General features: G+C 51.9%; 3 protein-coding genes across 3 annotated transcripts in view; 2 read left to right on the top strand and 1 right to left on the bottom strand.

Annotated features, from left to right (window-relative positions):
* The window catches only part of ACOX1 (acyl-CoA oxidase 1, palmitoyl), a 20686-nt gene extending 19100 nt beyond the window's left edge, over positions 1-1586 (bottom strand). The window contains 1 exon segment of the mRNA XM_009879820.1: positions 1520-1586. Coding sequence (XP_009878122.1) covers positions 1520-1586 — 67 coding nt within the window.
* Positions 1587-1828: 242 nt separating this feature from the next.
* Positions 1829-3659, top strand: TEN1 (TEN1 CST complex subunit). Its single transcript, XM_009895788.1, has 3 exons — positions 1829-1914; positions 2033-2190; positions 3523-3659. The coding sequence occupies exons 1-3, from the start codon at positions 1829-1831 to the stop codon at positions 3657-3659; spliced, it is 381 nt and encodes a 126-aa protein (XP_009894090.1).
* Positions 3660-6356: 2697 nt separating this feature from the next.
* On the top strand, positions 6357-12009 carry CDK3 (cyclin-dependent kinase 3). The gene is made up of 7 exons (XM_009895777.1): positions 6357-6484; positions 7444-7521; positions 8704-8824; positions 9341-9511; positions 9941-10042; positions 10851-11054; positions 11893-12009. Exons 1-7 carry the CDS (start codon positions 6357-6359, stop codon positions 12007-12009), a joined length of 921 nt encoding a protein of 306 aa, XP_009894079.1.
* The last annotated feature ends 1116 nt before the right edge of the window (positions 12010-13125 follow it).

Raw genomic sequence — 13125 nt, 5'->3', positions numbered from 1 at the left:
GGTGGCGGGGCTGGGCCGGTGTTCAGTCGCGCTTTAAATTGTGCGGGGCAACGGGCTGTAGCTGGGGAGGGATATCGTTACAGTGTGCTGTGAGTCGCGCATTGAGCTGTGCCTGCAGCGAGCCGCCTCTGCGGGCCTTAAATCCCGCACTGCAGGCCCAGAGCCCGCCGCGTCTGGGGGTGCCCTGGGAATTAGGTGTGCGTGCAGCGGGCTGCCATAAATTGTGCGTGAAACGGTCCAAAAAATAGACATAGAATGTGTCGCAGCTGGCGCTGGGTGTGCGTTCACATAGCGGGCTGCATTTGGGGCTCGGCATGCATTAAATAGTACATTGAGAGTGCGTGTAACGTGCTGCGTCTGCAGCCGGGCATTTAATAAATAAATAAATATTTTATTAAGTGCCCATGTAGCATGCTGCATTTGGTCATGCGTTAAATACTGTGTTAGACAGTGCACTGAGCTGCCTTGGGCCAGATGTGCATTCAATGTGTGTGTAATGTGCTGTAGTTGAGGTTGCACATGCATTAAATAGTGCATGGAATAGGCACGTGGCATATCGCAGTTGGGTTGTGTTAAAGAGCGCATTAAATGCACGTGGAGCATCTTGCATTCCTGGCTGATCCCATCCTGCTGCGCAGCATGATTCAAGAACAAAACTAGAGTGATGCAGGACAGCCTTTGCCCCGCTCAGGAGGTGCAGAATTGAACCTGCCTTTTTAAGTCGGGGTTAGGTGAGGCAGAGATGCAGGGAGCTGCAGCAGGCACGGAGCTGGTTTTCCACCTCTGTTGCTGCTGGGTGGGACCCTGCCAAGGGGATTTCACAGCCCTGAGCAGTGTGTGGGTGGGCAAGGGGCACCAAGCAGTAGAGCCATAGGGTTGCAGCTCAGTGTGTTCCCACTGTTGGGAACAAACAAACTTGTTGGGATGTCTGAATTGCAGGACTCTGCCCAGGCCATTGTGCAGTCTTGGGGTCCCCCCAAGCAGGACAAGAAACCAGAGAGAAAAGCAGTAAATGCAGCATGGAAACGTGCCAAACACAGGCATCCTGCAAGGCAGCTCAGAGGGAACATGATGCCAAAAGAAACCACAGCCAACAGCCTGGCTATGGCACTGGCTGGGGAGAATTAATATCTCGCTAAAGCTGCTCTGCATTCCTGCTTTTCTGTGTGCTTTGCGCTGTGGCTGGGAAGCCTGTTCCAGCCCTGCTCCGCCGCTGGAGCTCCCAGGAAGTCCCACCTGAATCTTCTCTTGGGGTGAATAATTCTCACTCGTTACTGTCTTCTAAACCCTACTAGACTACTGATGAAACCAGACTGGCTTGTATCCAAGTAATTGTTCTCCAGCTGCAGGATCAGATATTGCCAGAATTTCTTATCATGCAGCACAAGAACAGACTCTGGATCATACCTTATATGATGCTGCATGACACCCCGTCACCCCAGCAGCTGGATCTGTTTCTGCATCTCAATCCCTCATACTCTCCAAACTTCTCAATCCCCATTTTTTCCATTTCCTTCACCTTTCTCAACCCATCCATAGCCTGGGGGAGACCTGGAGGCTCTGGTGGGCTGCCTGTTGCTGTTCATGTTGGATGGCAGGGGGGGAAGGTAGCCCCTCTTTATGCCAGGGTGCCTGGAGCTCGACGTGTGCACTGAGCTGCAAACAGGAGTCAGCAAGGAAGCTATGAAGCTCCTGTAGCCCCCTGGATGGGGGGTCCTGGGCAAGGAAGGAGTTTTGGGGCAGTGTCACCCAGTGTCTGCATCAGGTACCGGGGTGGCATGAGCTTAGATCTTTTGCTTTACTGCAGGCCCAACGGAGGTTGTGTGAGATGCTGCCAAGTGCTGGTGTCTATTACTTCCCGTGGGAGATCAACAGCTCAGTCCCAGAGGGGGAGGCGCTGAGGACGTTTGGCAGGTGAGAAGGGTACCCCACTCTCCTTGCAAGCCAGGCCTTTCCTTCACTGGCTGACCCCCCTCCCTTTGTAATTGTTGCATCTCTGCAGCGCTGAGCTTCCCAAATCGATCATTCACAGGTTATGCAGCTATGACCTGGTGCGGTCCGAAGCCGTTCTCACCGCTCAGCACAGCTCAGCTCAGTACCAGGTCTGTGTGGATACCAAGTTTGTGGAACCGTTCCAAGCCCAGCTGGGATCTCGCTACATGGTCCTGGGAGAGGCTGAACACAGGGAAGGTAAATGCTCCAGGAACCAGTGCTCTTTGCTGCTGTTCTTGCTTCATCAGCTCCTTCATGGCTCCCTGGGTGCATGGTTAGATACACTGTCACTGAGGTTAGCGTTGGCCAAGGCAGGCTCATCTCATGCGGCTGCCTCTGGTCACACGAGCATGTGAGTGAGGGCAGGAGCAGCCTGTCTCTCCTCGTTGACTATGAGAAGAGCCACCCTTATCTTGGTGAAAATCCGGTGGTCTGGCAGAGATTTCGTTAGAAATAAGAAGTGCCTCAGCAGCATCGCTGAGCTTGTGAAACCTGTGCTAAAGCCTTCTGGCATCATTGCCAGCCACCACATCATCTTCACTCCAAACACGGCTGATTGCAGCAATACCTCATTGCGAGCTGGCTGGGTTGGTCTTTGCCATCCTTGAAAGGCTCTAATTATATCCCTGCCCTCAGACACAGGGCGTGAGGAATGCAGGCAGGCTCTGTCACGCAAGGTACCCTGTTGTCCTTTCCTGTGGTGCCCTGAGCATTACTCTAGCTGCTCTGTGCTTTGCGTGGGGAATTGATCTGGGCTGGGCCTTGGGGTTGTGAAGCAAATCCCGAGTGTTGTGTTGGCCACACCGATAACAAGCATTTGCATTCATGCCATTGAAATCCTCGGTGGCATGTGGAAAGCCACCTGCACATGGCATCTGGTGAGTGACCTGCTAAGTCACTGCTGCAAAATTCCTTTAGAAAGACATGTTATTTTGGTCATCACAGCTTAGGAGTGAATTGGCCCCATTTTGCAGGGGTGGAAAGGGAGCAGGCTGAGATGGTGGCTGTGTCACCAAGGTTTGTCCCCTTTTGTGCAGCTCCATGTTACCATTTGAATGCCACCGATGAACTCCTGGTTATAGTGATCACAGAGCCTCTTCTAAGCCCGGCTTTGTTCTATCCTCTTCTTCACAGAGGCATTTAGAAATGAACTTAGACCCCTGATCCCTGATGGCTTTTAGACAGGGAAAACTAAATTTCATCCAGCCACGAAGTAGATAGATGTTGCATGGCAGGCACTGGCACCATGTCCTGCACTCAGCATTCCCCAGTGCAACAAGAGTGCAGTGTCAGGCACCAGTATTTTGTAGCCAACAGGACAGAGAGAAAGCATGTCACTGAATTAACCTGCTCCCGGGGATGCTGCTCACATTGGTGGAGGCACGTGGCCAGTCCGGTCTCCTGCAGATTCTCGGGCTATGGTTATTTGGCCAGCTGGAGCCATATGCTACCTGAGGGAACCTCTCTGTTTGCCTCTGAAATGCTCCGTCTGTTTTTCTTTCTATAGAAACCTCCTGTTTATATTCCCAGGTGAGGGTCCTGTGGTAAAGGCGCGAATATTGACCTGTGTGGAAGGTATGAATGTGCCCTTGCTGGAACAAGCCATACAGGAGCAGAGGAAATACTTCAACGAGAGGCAGAAGTGGATGGGAAACAGCACGTCCTGACAGCAGCTCTGAGACCAGCCATATGCTGGTCCTTGCACTGCCATTTGCAACAAAATCGTTAAAAGTAGATTTAGAAGGTGGGTTTGCAACATACTGCTTTTTTTTTCTGTGGCATATAGCAAAGTAAAGTCACTAAGCAGGGAAACACTTGAAGACTGTTAGTCAGTATGTGACCGTGGGTTGTCCATTCATGCCAGGTGTCATCACTGAAAATAGCTCTGGGAAGCAGGTTTGTTGTTGCTTAAAAGGGCAGCTAAGGAAAGAGAGCGCTTGAGTTATACCGGTGCTTTTGTAATGCAAGGCTTGGAGACATCAGAAAAAGGAGAAGTCTCCAAATTTCGAGTTAAGCAGCTTACACCCACACGCACTACCAAAGCACTGTGGGTTACTGGGCTTCTGGCAGATTGGAGGTAAAGGGCATTAGTGCAAAGTTCGTTAGCCCCGTGTGGCTCTGGGTCTATGAGTGCATGTGTTTGGTGACTGTGACTCAGCTGCCACACAGGAGCGTTCCTGGCAAAACACTCACATATCTGAACTGACCAACAAAGAAACAAGAAGAACAAAGAGTCACTATTTTCAGTAGCACCTGCCTCTTTGGGTTTTCAGGAGCTGGTGTCCAAGTGGAAGGATTGACTTTAGCTCTAAAATAAATATTTGCAGTGCCCTGAGAACCACCACTTGACTTTCTTCCTTGACACAACTAAGTTTAGGAGACCTTAAATCACTATTTTTTGAAGCATCTGAAGGTTTTGATTGATATTTTCCTAAATAAAGATGAAAAGAAAAGGCAGTCTGTCTTTTATTGATTAAAAACCTCTTTGTTGCTAAGCCTAATGCATTAGGCCCTGCTGAAACCCCATGGATGATGTAAGAAAATCTAGCAATACGCAATTTTCCTCCCTCTCCTTAGTACAGGGTGTGTAAGGAAGTGCTTGACTTTGAAAAAGTTGCAAGAGGAGATGAAGTTACATCAGAACCACTCTGGTTTGAGGACGTGGTACCAGGCCCACCTAGCAGAATTAAACCATCAACAAAAAGACAGAAAATCACTTAACATAAGATGAGAATGTCAGTGCCCGAGAGAGAAGACTGGGACTGTGGTTTGCAGGGGAATTCAGCCTTTTCTGCTTTTTGCTCAAATTCGCTGGTGAAATGTTCAGAAAATAAGAACTGAAGCCATACAATGCACATAGAGTCATAGAATCACTAAGGTTGGAAGGGACCTTTAAGATCATCAAGTCCAACCATCAACCTACCCTGACAAAACCACTTCTAAACGATGTCCCCAAGTACCACATCTACCCTTTTTTTAAACACCTCCAGGGATGGCGAATCCACCACCTCCCTGGGCAGCCTATTCCAATGTCTAATAACCTTTTCAGTGAAAAAATGTTTCCTAATATCCAATCTAAACCTCCCCTGACATAACTTGAACCCATTTCCTCTCGTCCTATCACCTGTCACCAGGGAGAAGAGGGCAGCCCCCACCTCTCTACAACCTCCTTTCAGGTAGTTGTAGAGAGGGATAAGGTCTCCCCTCAGCCTCCTCTTCTCCAGGCTGAACACCCCCAGTTCCCTCAGTCGTTCCTCATAAGGCTTGTCCTCCAGACCCCTCACCAGCTTTGGAGCCCTTCTCTGGACACACTCCGACACCTCAATGTCCTTGTAGTGAGGGGCAATGATTCTGTATGGAGACATAGTGCAGACTCAACCTTCCCAAGCCACCAGAGAACCCACACAGGAGTTTGCCATAGCCATGTGGATCCCTCTTCAGCCACAGAGCAACCACGCTTTGGTTCTTTCAAACTGGCAAAATCAGGATCAGATTAAAAAAGATTTTGAGCTGGTGGCTCAGCAATGGGTCCTTTTTAGGTCACCTAAAAGTTGGGGTCTGCACTGCGGACCCACAGAGCTGGTGGGTTGCCGTGTCCTGCTGTGCCCGCCCAGAGATGTGGAGCCCCTAAACCCTCCATAAGACAGTCCCTGTGGCTCTACCTTTCCTGGTGCCACGCTGCATAATTTTTTTTTTAATCTTGTTTTCTGTTGGCTGTCAAGTCAATGATTAATCCCCCTTCCCCCAAGGACATCTTCCAAAAGGCTGACCAAGCAGCACAGCCCATGGTGGGGAGGTTCAAGGGACAATTGCGCAAGACCCCAAACAAAACAAAAACAAAAAAAAAAAGAAAAGAAAAGAAAAGACATTTCTGCTGTGCATTTGACCAGAGTATGTCCCAGGGAACCCCAATTACGCACTGCATCCCCTTGATGCCAGGCGCTGTACAGAGCTGCAGAGCTTTCCTTGGCTCTGTGCAGTCCCTGCTGCCTTTCCCGCAGGCCCAAAGCACCTCTTTACATCATCCATTTTGCTCAATTTTTTGCTTTAGCCAGCACACCGCACAACCTGGGTTGCCAGCAAGCAGTCCTGGGCGGTTGGTGTACAGCGTGTTTGGCTCTTTGGGTCTGCCAAAAGACCCCCTAACACCCCCGGCAGCCCTGAGGCTGCCCCCATTCAAGGCAGGTCCCTGTGCTGAGGGAGCAGCAAAGGGGGACTCAGACCCCAAAAGCATCTCACGGGACGCACAGGGAGAGCAAACACCTTCCACACATTTGGGTACCCTCCCTGCCCCCCCTTCTTTTTTTCGCCTCAGAAAGCGGTGCCAGCCACTCCTCCTGCCATCGTGAGGCTGAGGCAGTGCCATGGATGCCTTCCAGGAGATGTTTCAGAAGTTGGAGAAGATTGGGGAAGGCACCTACGGTGTGGTGTACAAGGCTCGCAACAAGCGCACAGGGCAGCTGGTGGCCCTCAAGAAGATCCGCCTGGACTCGTGAGTGGGGCAAAGCCCCGGCCCTGGGGCTGCCATGGCCTGGCCCAGCCCTGTGCCCACCCAGCCCACCATGGCGCCAGGCCGGCTGCCACCTCAGCGCAGCGGCAATAGGGTGCTGAGGCAAGACGGGAGGAGAAGGCGGCAAACAGCTGCTCTGGGGCCAGAAGTGCCATCTGTGGGGAGATGGCCACCATCTGAGCCCACCAGTGCCCCAGCCCTGCCATGGGAGTGAGCAGGAGGGGCCCTGAGCCCAGCCCAGTGTCCAAAATGATGCGAAAGGCTCAGAAAAGCCTGACATGAGGGGAAAAAAAAGTCTCTATCATCTCATGAAAGCAGCTAAGGCCTGACCTGGTGCTACCTGGCCCTGGTGCCATGGCCCCGGGCAGGGAGAAGTAGCCACCATTTTGGGAGGTGGCCTCTCCCTCAGGGCTGTGGTGTTGGGGCCTGGCAAGGCTCAGCCTTCCAGCAGGGCCGACTTCAACCCCTCCATGGCGGGGACTGAGCAGATAAAAGCTTATTACTGTTTCCCTTGGTTGGCCCTGGGCTGTCTCCATGATGAGGGGTGTCAACATGGACCAGGGGGCATGGTGGTGGGACTGCACCCCATCGTGGCCCCTCAGGCCGGTGGAGGTGGTGGCCTGAGGGGCAAAGAGTTTTCATCTGCCCACATCTCCGAAAAGCGAGGCGTGGGCATTTAAACCCCATTGTTGCTTCTCCAAAAGTACTCTCAGGTGCTCCCAAACAAGCTCTGCCCCAGGGCTTGCACTGTCTAGGACGCCCCCTCCCTCTCCTTCCCCATGGCTCCATTTCCCCCTGCCTCACCCCAGCCCACCCCACACACAATTCCATCCCAAACCCGGGCGCCCAGTGTGAGAGACCCTCAGAAGGGACACAGGACACCGATGGGCTGTGGGATCCCACTGGGGGACAGGGTGCCATACAGCCTGTCTCTGCTACAGGGAAACAGAGGGCGTCCCCAGCACTGCGATTCGAGAAATCTCACTGCTGAAGGAGCTGAAGCACCCTAATATAGTCAGGTAAGACCTGGATGAACCCTCCCCACCAACTCATTGATGAGCCCCTGCTTGGGGAGCTCCAGCTACAGGCAGCAAGAGGGCTTTTCCTGTCCTTCCCTGACTGCACAGATGGGAGCAAAATGAACAGGAAAAAGCAGGAATCACTTGCACTTCCCTAGTTTGCAGCAATAGTCCACAGCACTGCCACTTCACTCCAGCAACACAGGCTGGTCCAAGCTGCTGCTGCCCTATACTAGATGCTGTTTTTCTATCTGCCTGTCTCTGCTCCGAAGGACTCACAAAGCAGAGGCATCTGTGGGAGGAGGGATGTTTGGGTATTTGTAAAGGTCTGGAGAAGGTGCTGAAAGGTACTAAAGGAAGTGCTTGCATTTCATTGACCTGGACAGGTTGGAGAGTTGGGCAGAGAGAAACCTTATGAAATTCAACAAGGGCAAGTGTAGGGTACTGCACCTGGGGAGGAATAACCCCATGCATCAGTACAGGTTGGGGGCTGACCACCTGGAAAGCAGCTCTGTGGAAAGGAACCTGGGAGTCCTGGGGGACAACAGGATGACCGTGAGCCAGCAGTGTGCCCTGGTGGCCAAGAAGGCAAATGGCATCCTGAGGTGCATCAAGAAGAGGGAGGTCATCCTCCCCCTCTACTCTGCCCTGGTGAGGCCGCATCTGGAGTACTGTGTCCAGTTCTGGGCTCCCCAGTTCAAGAAGGACAGGGATCTGCTGGAGAGGGTCCAGCAAAGGGCTACAAAGATGATGAGGGGACTGGAGCATCTTTCTGATGAGGAGGGGCTGAGGGACTTGGGTCTCTTTAGTCTAGAGAAAGAAGACTGAGGGGGGATCTTATTAATGCTTACAAATACTTAATGGGAGGATGCCAGGGGGATGGGAACAGTCTTTTTTCAGTGGTGCCCAGTGATAGGACAAGAGGTAATGGGCACAAACTTGAACATAGGAAGTTCCATCTTAATATGAGGAGCAACTTCTTCACTTTGAGGGTAGTAGAGCGCTATAATAGGCTGCCCAGAGAGGTTGTGGAGTCTCCCACTCTGGAGACATTCAAAACCTGCCTGGACGCTGTCCTATGCAATCTGCTGTAGGTGACCTTACCCTGGCAGGGGGGGTGGACTAGATGATCTCCAGAGGTCCCTTCCAACCCTGACCACTCTGTGATTCTGTGATTTGCAGGCTCCTGGATGTGGTGCACAGCCAGAAGAAGCTCTATTTGGTGTTTGAGTATCTGAATCAGGACCTGAAGAAATACATGGACTCATCCCAAACTGGAGAGCTGCCTTTAAGCTTGGTCAAGGTACACTGTGGAAGGAGTGCTAACAGGCAGGGCAGAGAGCCTGGGTCCTTCCTGCCTTCTGCTGGGCAGAACCAGCACTGAGCTGCTCTTACCTAGGCTGCATCTGAAAGAGATTCATCTTTGGCTGGAGGCATTCAACCTCTCAGTTCTCAAACATTTGAGCTGGGAAAACCTCGTGGCACGTTTATTTCCCAGATGTTTTCAGGCTCTCCAGTCCATCTGGCTGCAGAACAGACTGCTGTTAAGAGGACAACTAAAGGATCTATTGTTAATTGCCTTTGTGCAGAGTAATGGATGGGTGGAAGGGGCTGCCACTGCTTGGTCTCTCTGTCCCCATGTAGGGTGGGAACAGTTTGTGTGCGTCTCTGAGTAGTGGCCCACAAGCCTGGTGTTGCATTATGGCAAGGTCTTCTTTCCCATTCCAGCCTGTAAACGATCCAAAGTGTGTTGGTTCACACAATCCAGCCTTCAAAGTAGGTTCATCGTGGCCTTCTCTGAAATCTCTTCTCTCCTTAGAACTACCTTTTCCAGCTGCTGCAGGGCGTGAGCTTCTGCCACTCGCACAGAGTCATCCACAGGGACTTGAAGCCTCAGAACTTGCTGATTAATGAAGCGGGAGCAATCAAGCTGGCTGATTTTGGACTGGCAAGATCTTTTGGAGTCCCTCTGCGCACATACACTCACGAGGTATTGTTGAGACTCCTTGCCACCTGAGAGTGGGGTACACAACCCATAGTTGGGTGAACAGCAGCAGCAGCACAAGTTACTCATTCATAGCTGCGGCACAGCTGTGCCCAGGCACATGCTCTTAACCCAACCCGCAGCTAAGGGCTTACCTCATGTCACCACAAAGTGTGCTGACTGCTTCTACCCTAGCTTGCCTGCAAGCTGGGTTCCACCGTCTCTGCATTGGGTATATTTATTTCTTCCAGCGCGTCCTGTTAAAGAATAATCTGTTAATCCCCATCTTGCTGTCACTAAGGCGTTTGTTAATTGAGCATGGCCGTGGCACACTGATTTGTACAGTCGCTGCATTACAGCTGAGGAGAGGGGATCCCAGGCCTCTAGTTTCACCCAGGGAAACTAGACAAATCTTGTTTGTTGGTTCCTTGCCAGGTGGTGACTCTGTGGTACCGAGCCCCTGAAATACTGCTGGGATGCAAATACTATTCGACTGCTGTGGACGTCTGGAGCATCGGCTGCATCTTTGCAGAAATGGTAGAATGGGTTTAAATAGTCTCTTTAATGAGCAGGGAGGATGCAGCTGCAGTGGGAAGTGGGGAAGGAGGGACACGACACAGAACATCTGTAATACTGCGGTCCTACCCTGTGCTGGGGTGTGTATTATAGGAAGTCCACCCTGGGGGCTAGCTGATCCTTAGCTGTGGGCTCCAAAGGAAATCTGCCACTGTCGGGGGCCTGGGAGAAGGCAAAGAAGCCTCTGTAGTCCAGCTGCAGTCCCGGGTATATGGGAATGCAGTGCCTGTCCTTGTGGAAGGGGTAACTTCAGTCCTGTTGCTGGAGCATTTTGATCCTGGGAGGAGATGGCTCTCTTGCAGATGTCCCTGCAGTGGGCTGCAGGGAACTAGCACTTGACAGCATGGCAGAGTAGATCTCCTAGGGGTCCAGACGCCACTTTGAAGAGCTCTTGTTATCCCTGCAGTGTAACAGCACGATCCTCAGCTCCCAAAGCCCCCGAGCTGCAGATCAGCAGAGCCTGGGCGAGTAGGCGGGGAGGGAGCTAGCCTGCAAGAGTGGGTGTTAGGACACTGGAGAACAAGAGGGATAAGGGACTAGCTGAAAGAGGGACAGCCTCAGGGGAGCACGGATCCATGGAGAGGACCTGGAGACAAGCAGACAGCCACCCATGGCTTTCCCAACCACTGCCTGGCAGAATCGCTGCATTGTCATTGCCAGCTCTGTGCGGTTGCTTGCATCTGTGGGGACAAAGGGTTGCTTGCAGTGGGAAAGAGGGCACACAGCTGATGAAGAGGTGGGAACTGGCCTTTTGTCTTTTTTTCCCCAGGTGACCAGGAAGCCCCTGTTTCCAGGGGACTCTGAGATCGACCAGCTCTTCCGCATCTTTCGCACCCTGGGCACTCCCACCGAGGTGACCTGGCCAGGGGTGACCCAGCTCCCTGACCACAAGAGGGACTTTCCCCGGTGGGCAAGGAAGGAGATGAAGGAAATAGTTCCCAACTTAGATCGCGACGGTAGAGACTTACTGGTGGTGAGTGAGAGCTCAGAACAAGACCCAGGGACAGACAGGACCTTTTCAAAGTGGGCAAAGAACAGGGGTATTTGGGACTCATTTAGCCAGAAGTGCATTAGCTGATCTGGCTCTGATGATACTCCTCTCTGCCACCGCAGAAACACCGAGTCATCGAATAGGGCTCAGTCCTGGCTCTGAAGTGGGGCTCTCAGTGCAGGTTCCTCTAGGAAACCACTGCATCAAGGGCCAAGAGACCCTTCTAGCATCATCCCCATGGGGACTTCAGCTGGGGGTTACTCCTGAAGCCCAGCCAGGGGAAAAGGCAGGACCAACATCTGCATCTGGGCCCAGCCACGGGCAGGTCCAATCATAGAATCATAGAATGGTTTAGGTTGGAAAGGACCTTGAAGATCATCGGGTTCCAAGCCCCCTGCCATAGACAGGGACACCTCCCACTAGACCAGGTTGCCCAAGGCCACGTCCAGCCTGGCCTTGAACACCTCCAGGGATGGGGCCTCAACAACTCCTTTGGGCAACCTGGGCCAGTGCCTCACCATCTTCACAGTGAAAAAGTTCTTTTTAATGTTTACTCTAAACCTGCTCTCTTCCAGTTTAAAGCCAATCCCTCTCGTCCTATCACTACATGCCCTAGTAAAAAGTTCTTCCCCAGCTCTTGGGAAGGTCTTGGGTACTTCATTTTCCAAATCCACGCCTTTGCATCCTGCGTTATGGGCAGTGTGGCTGCAGTCCTTGCCAGTGGAGATTAAGGCAAAAAATTTGTTGAGGACCTCAGCTCTGTCTTGATCTGTCACTTGTTTTTTAAAACACTAAATCCGCTGTGTTTTTCTCTTGGCAGCAATTGCTCCTGTACGATCCCAGCAGGCGCATCTCAGCCAAGGCAGCCCTCAATCACCAGTACTTCGTCTGCAGAAGCCCTCAGGAGCAATGCGCGCTACAGAGACACTGCAAATGAGAAGACACAGCTCTCCCCATGAGCTTGCACCTCCGGGTAGTGGTGCAAGTCTGATTTTGAGCACTGAACAGGGCGCTGGCTGGGACCCAGGGTCTCACTTCTCCTGGGGAGCCCGGAGTGGGACATTCTTGCATTTAGAGACTCTCAGCCTTTTGCTGGGGGGAGGTTTGTCTAGGTTACAGCCAGCAGAACTGTTTTGAAGAGGTCGTGTGGGAAAGTGTGGGGGGATATTTATCAGCATAAAATACTGAAATGTAGATGAGAGAGCATCTTTCAGAGGTTGTCCTAGTGTCAGTCAGGAAGCTAAGGTGACGCACAGTGATTTCGGTCTCTCCAGCACTGGAGCACCCCCACGTCTGTTGGTGGCAGTTTCTGACACCAGGGTGTGCTGGAGCTCCACTTTGGGTAGGGAAGCGCTTCTCTGCTCAGCCCTTTGCTGTGCTTACCGACGACCGGGCTTGTCAGCACCAGCCAAATTGCTTAATCTGAGCTGTTTAACAGAGCTGACATTCTGCTGTTTCACAAGCTGAAGAGCACTATTAGGTACCTTAATTTGTGCCTTAGCTGGGACCAAGATGTCAAAAGATCCAGTTAGCATAAACCTCTTGTTTGCATGTTGGCTGCAAACAGTAACAGCTAGAACACTGCCTTTCCATTGTCGGTCCAGAGGTACTGCTGTTTCCTTCACCTTATTATCTTAGAATTTTTTTTTGCTATTCTAATGTTTGGAGAATTGTCACTAACTTTTGGTGTGGTTTTGACGTCTTCATTTGCCTCTTTCAAGTACAGAAAAAAATAAAGGCTTGTCATTTGCTCACTCACCGAGAGGAATAGCTCTGATGCAGGCACGTCCGCAAGGAAAAATGGGCTTTTTTTTGAGCTTTTTTGAGCCAGGGAAGCACCAGGGCGACACAGGGACCCGCAGAACACCGGCAGCTCGAGGGAGAGCAGCGGACGCGAAGGGGCTGAAGCAACGGCAACGGCGGCTCCTCCACTGCCGTTAAGAGGAAAAATAACCTGTGTTCCAGATCCCCGTAGTAACTGTCCCAACGCCCTGATATGTCTTTTAATCATTTTTGTGCTGCGATTCGCACACTCGTCCCCCCCCGCCCCCCC

Source organism: Charadrius vociferus, unplaced genomic scaffold (genome assembly GCF_000708025.1).
Source record: "Charadrius vociferus isolate BGI_N301 unplaced genomic scaffold, ASM70802v2 scaffold260, whole genome shotgun sequence".
NCBI lineage: Eukaryota > Metazoa > Chordata > Aves > Charadriiformes > Charadriidae > Charadrius > Charadrius vociferus.
The sequence above is the reverse complement of the archived record's forward strand: the minus strand, read 5'-3'. Positions and strand labels throughout refer to the sequence as shown.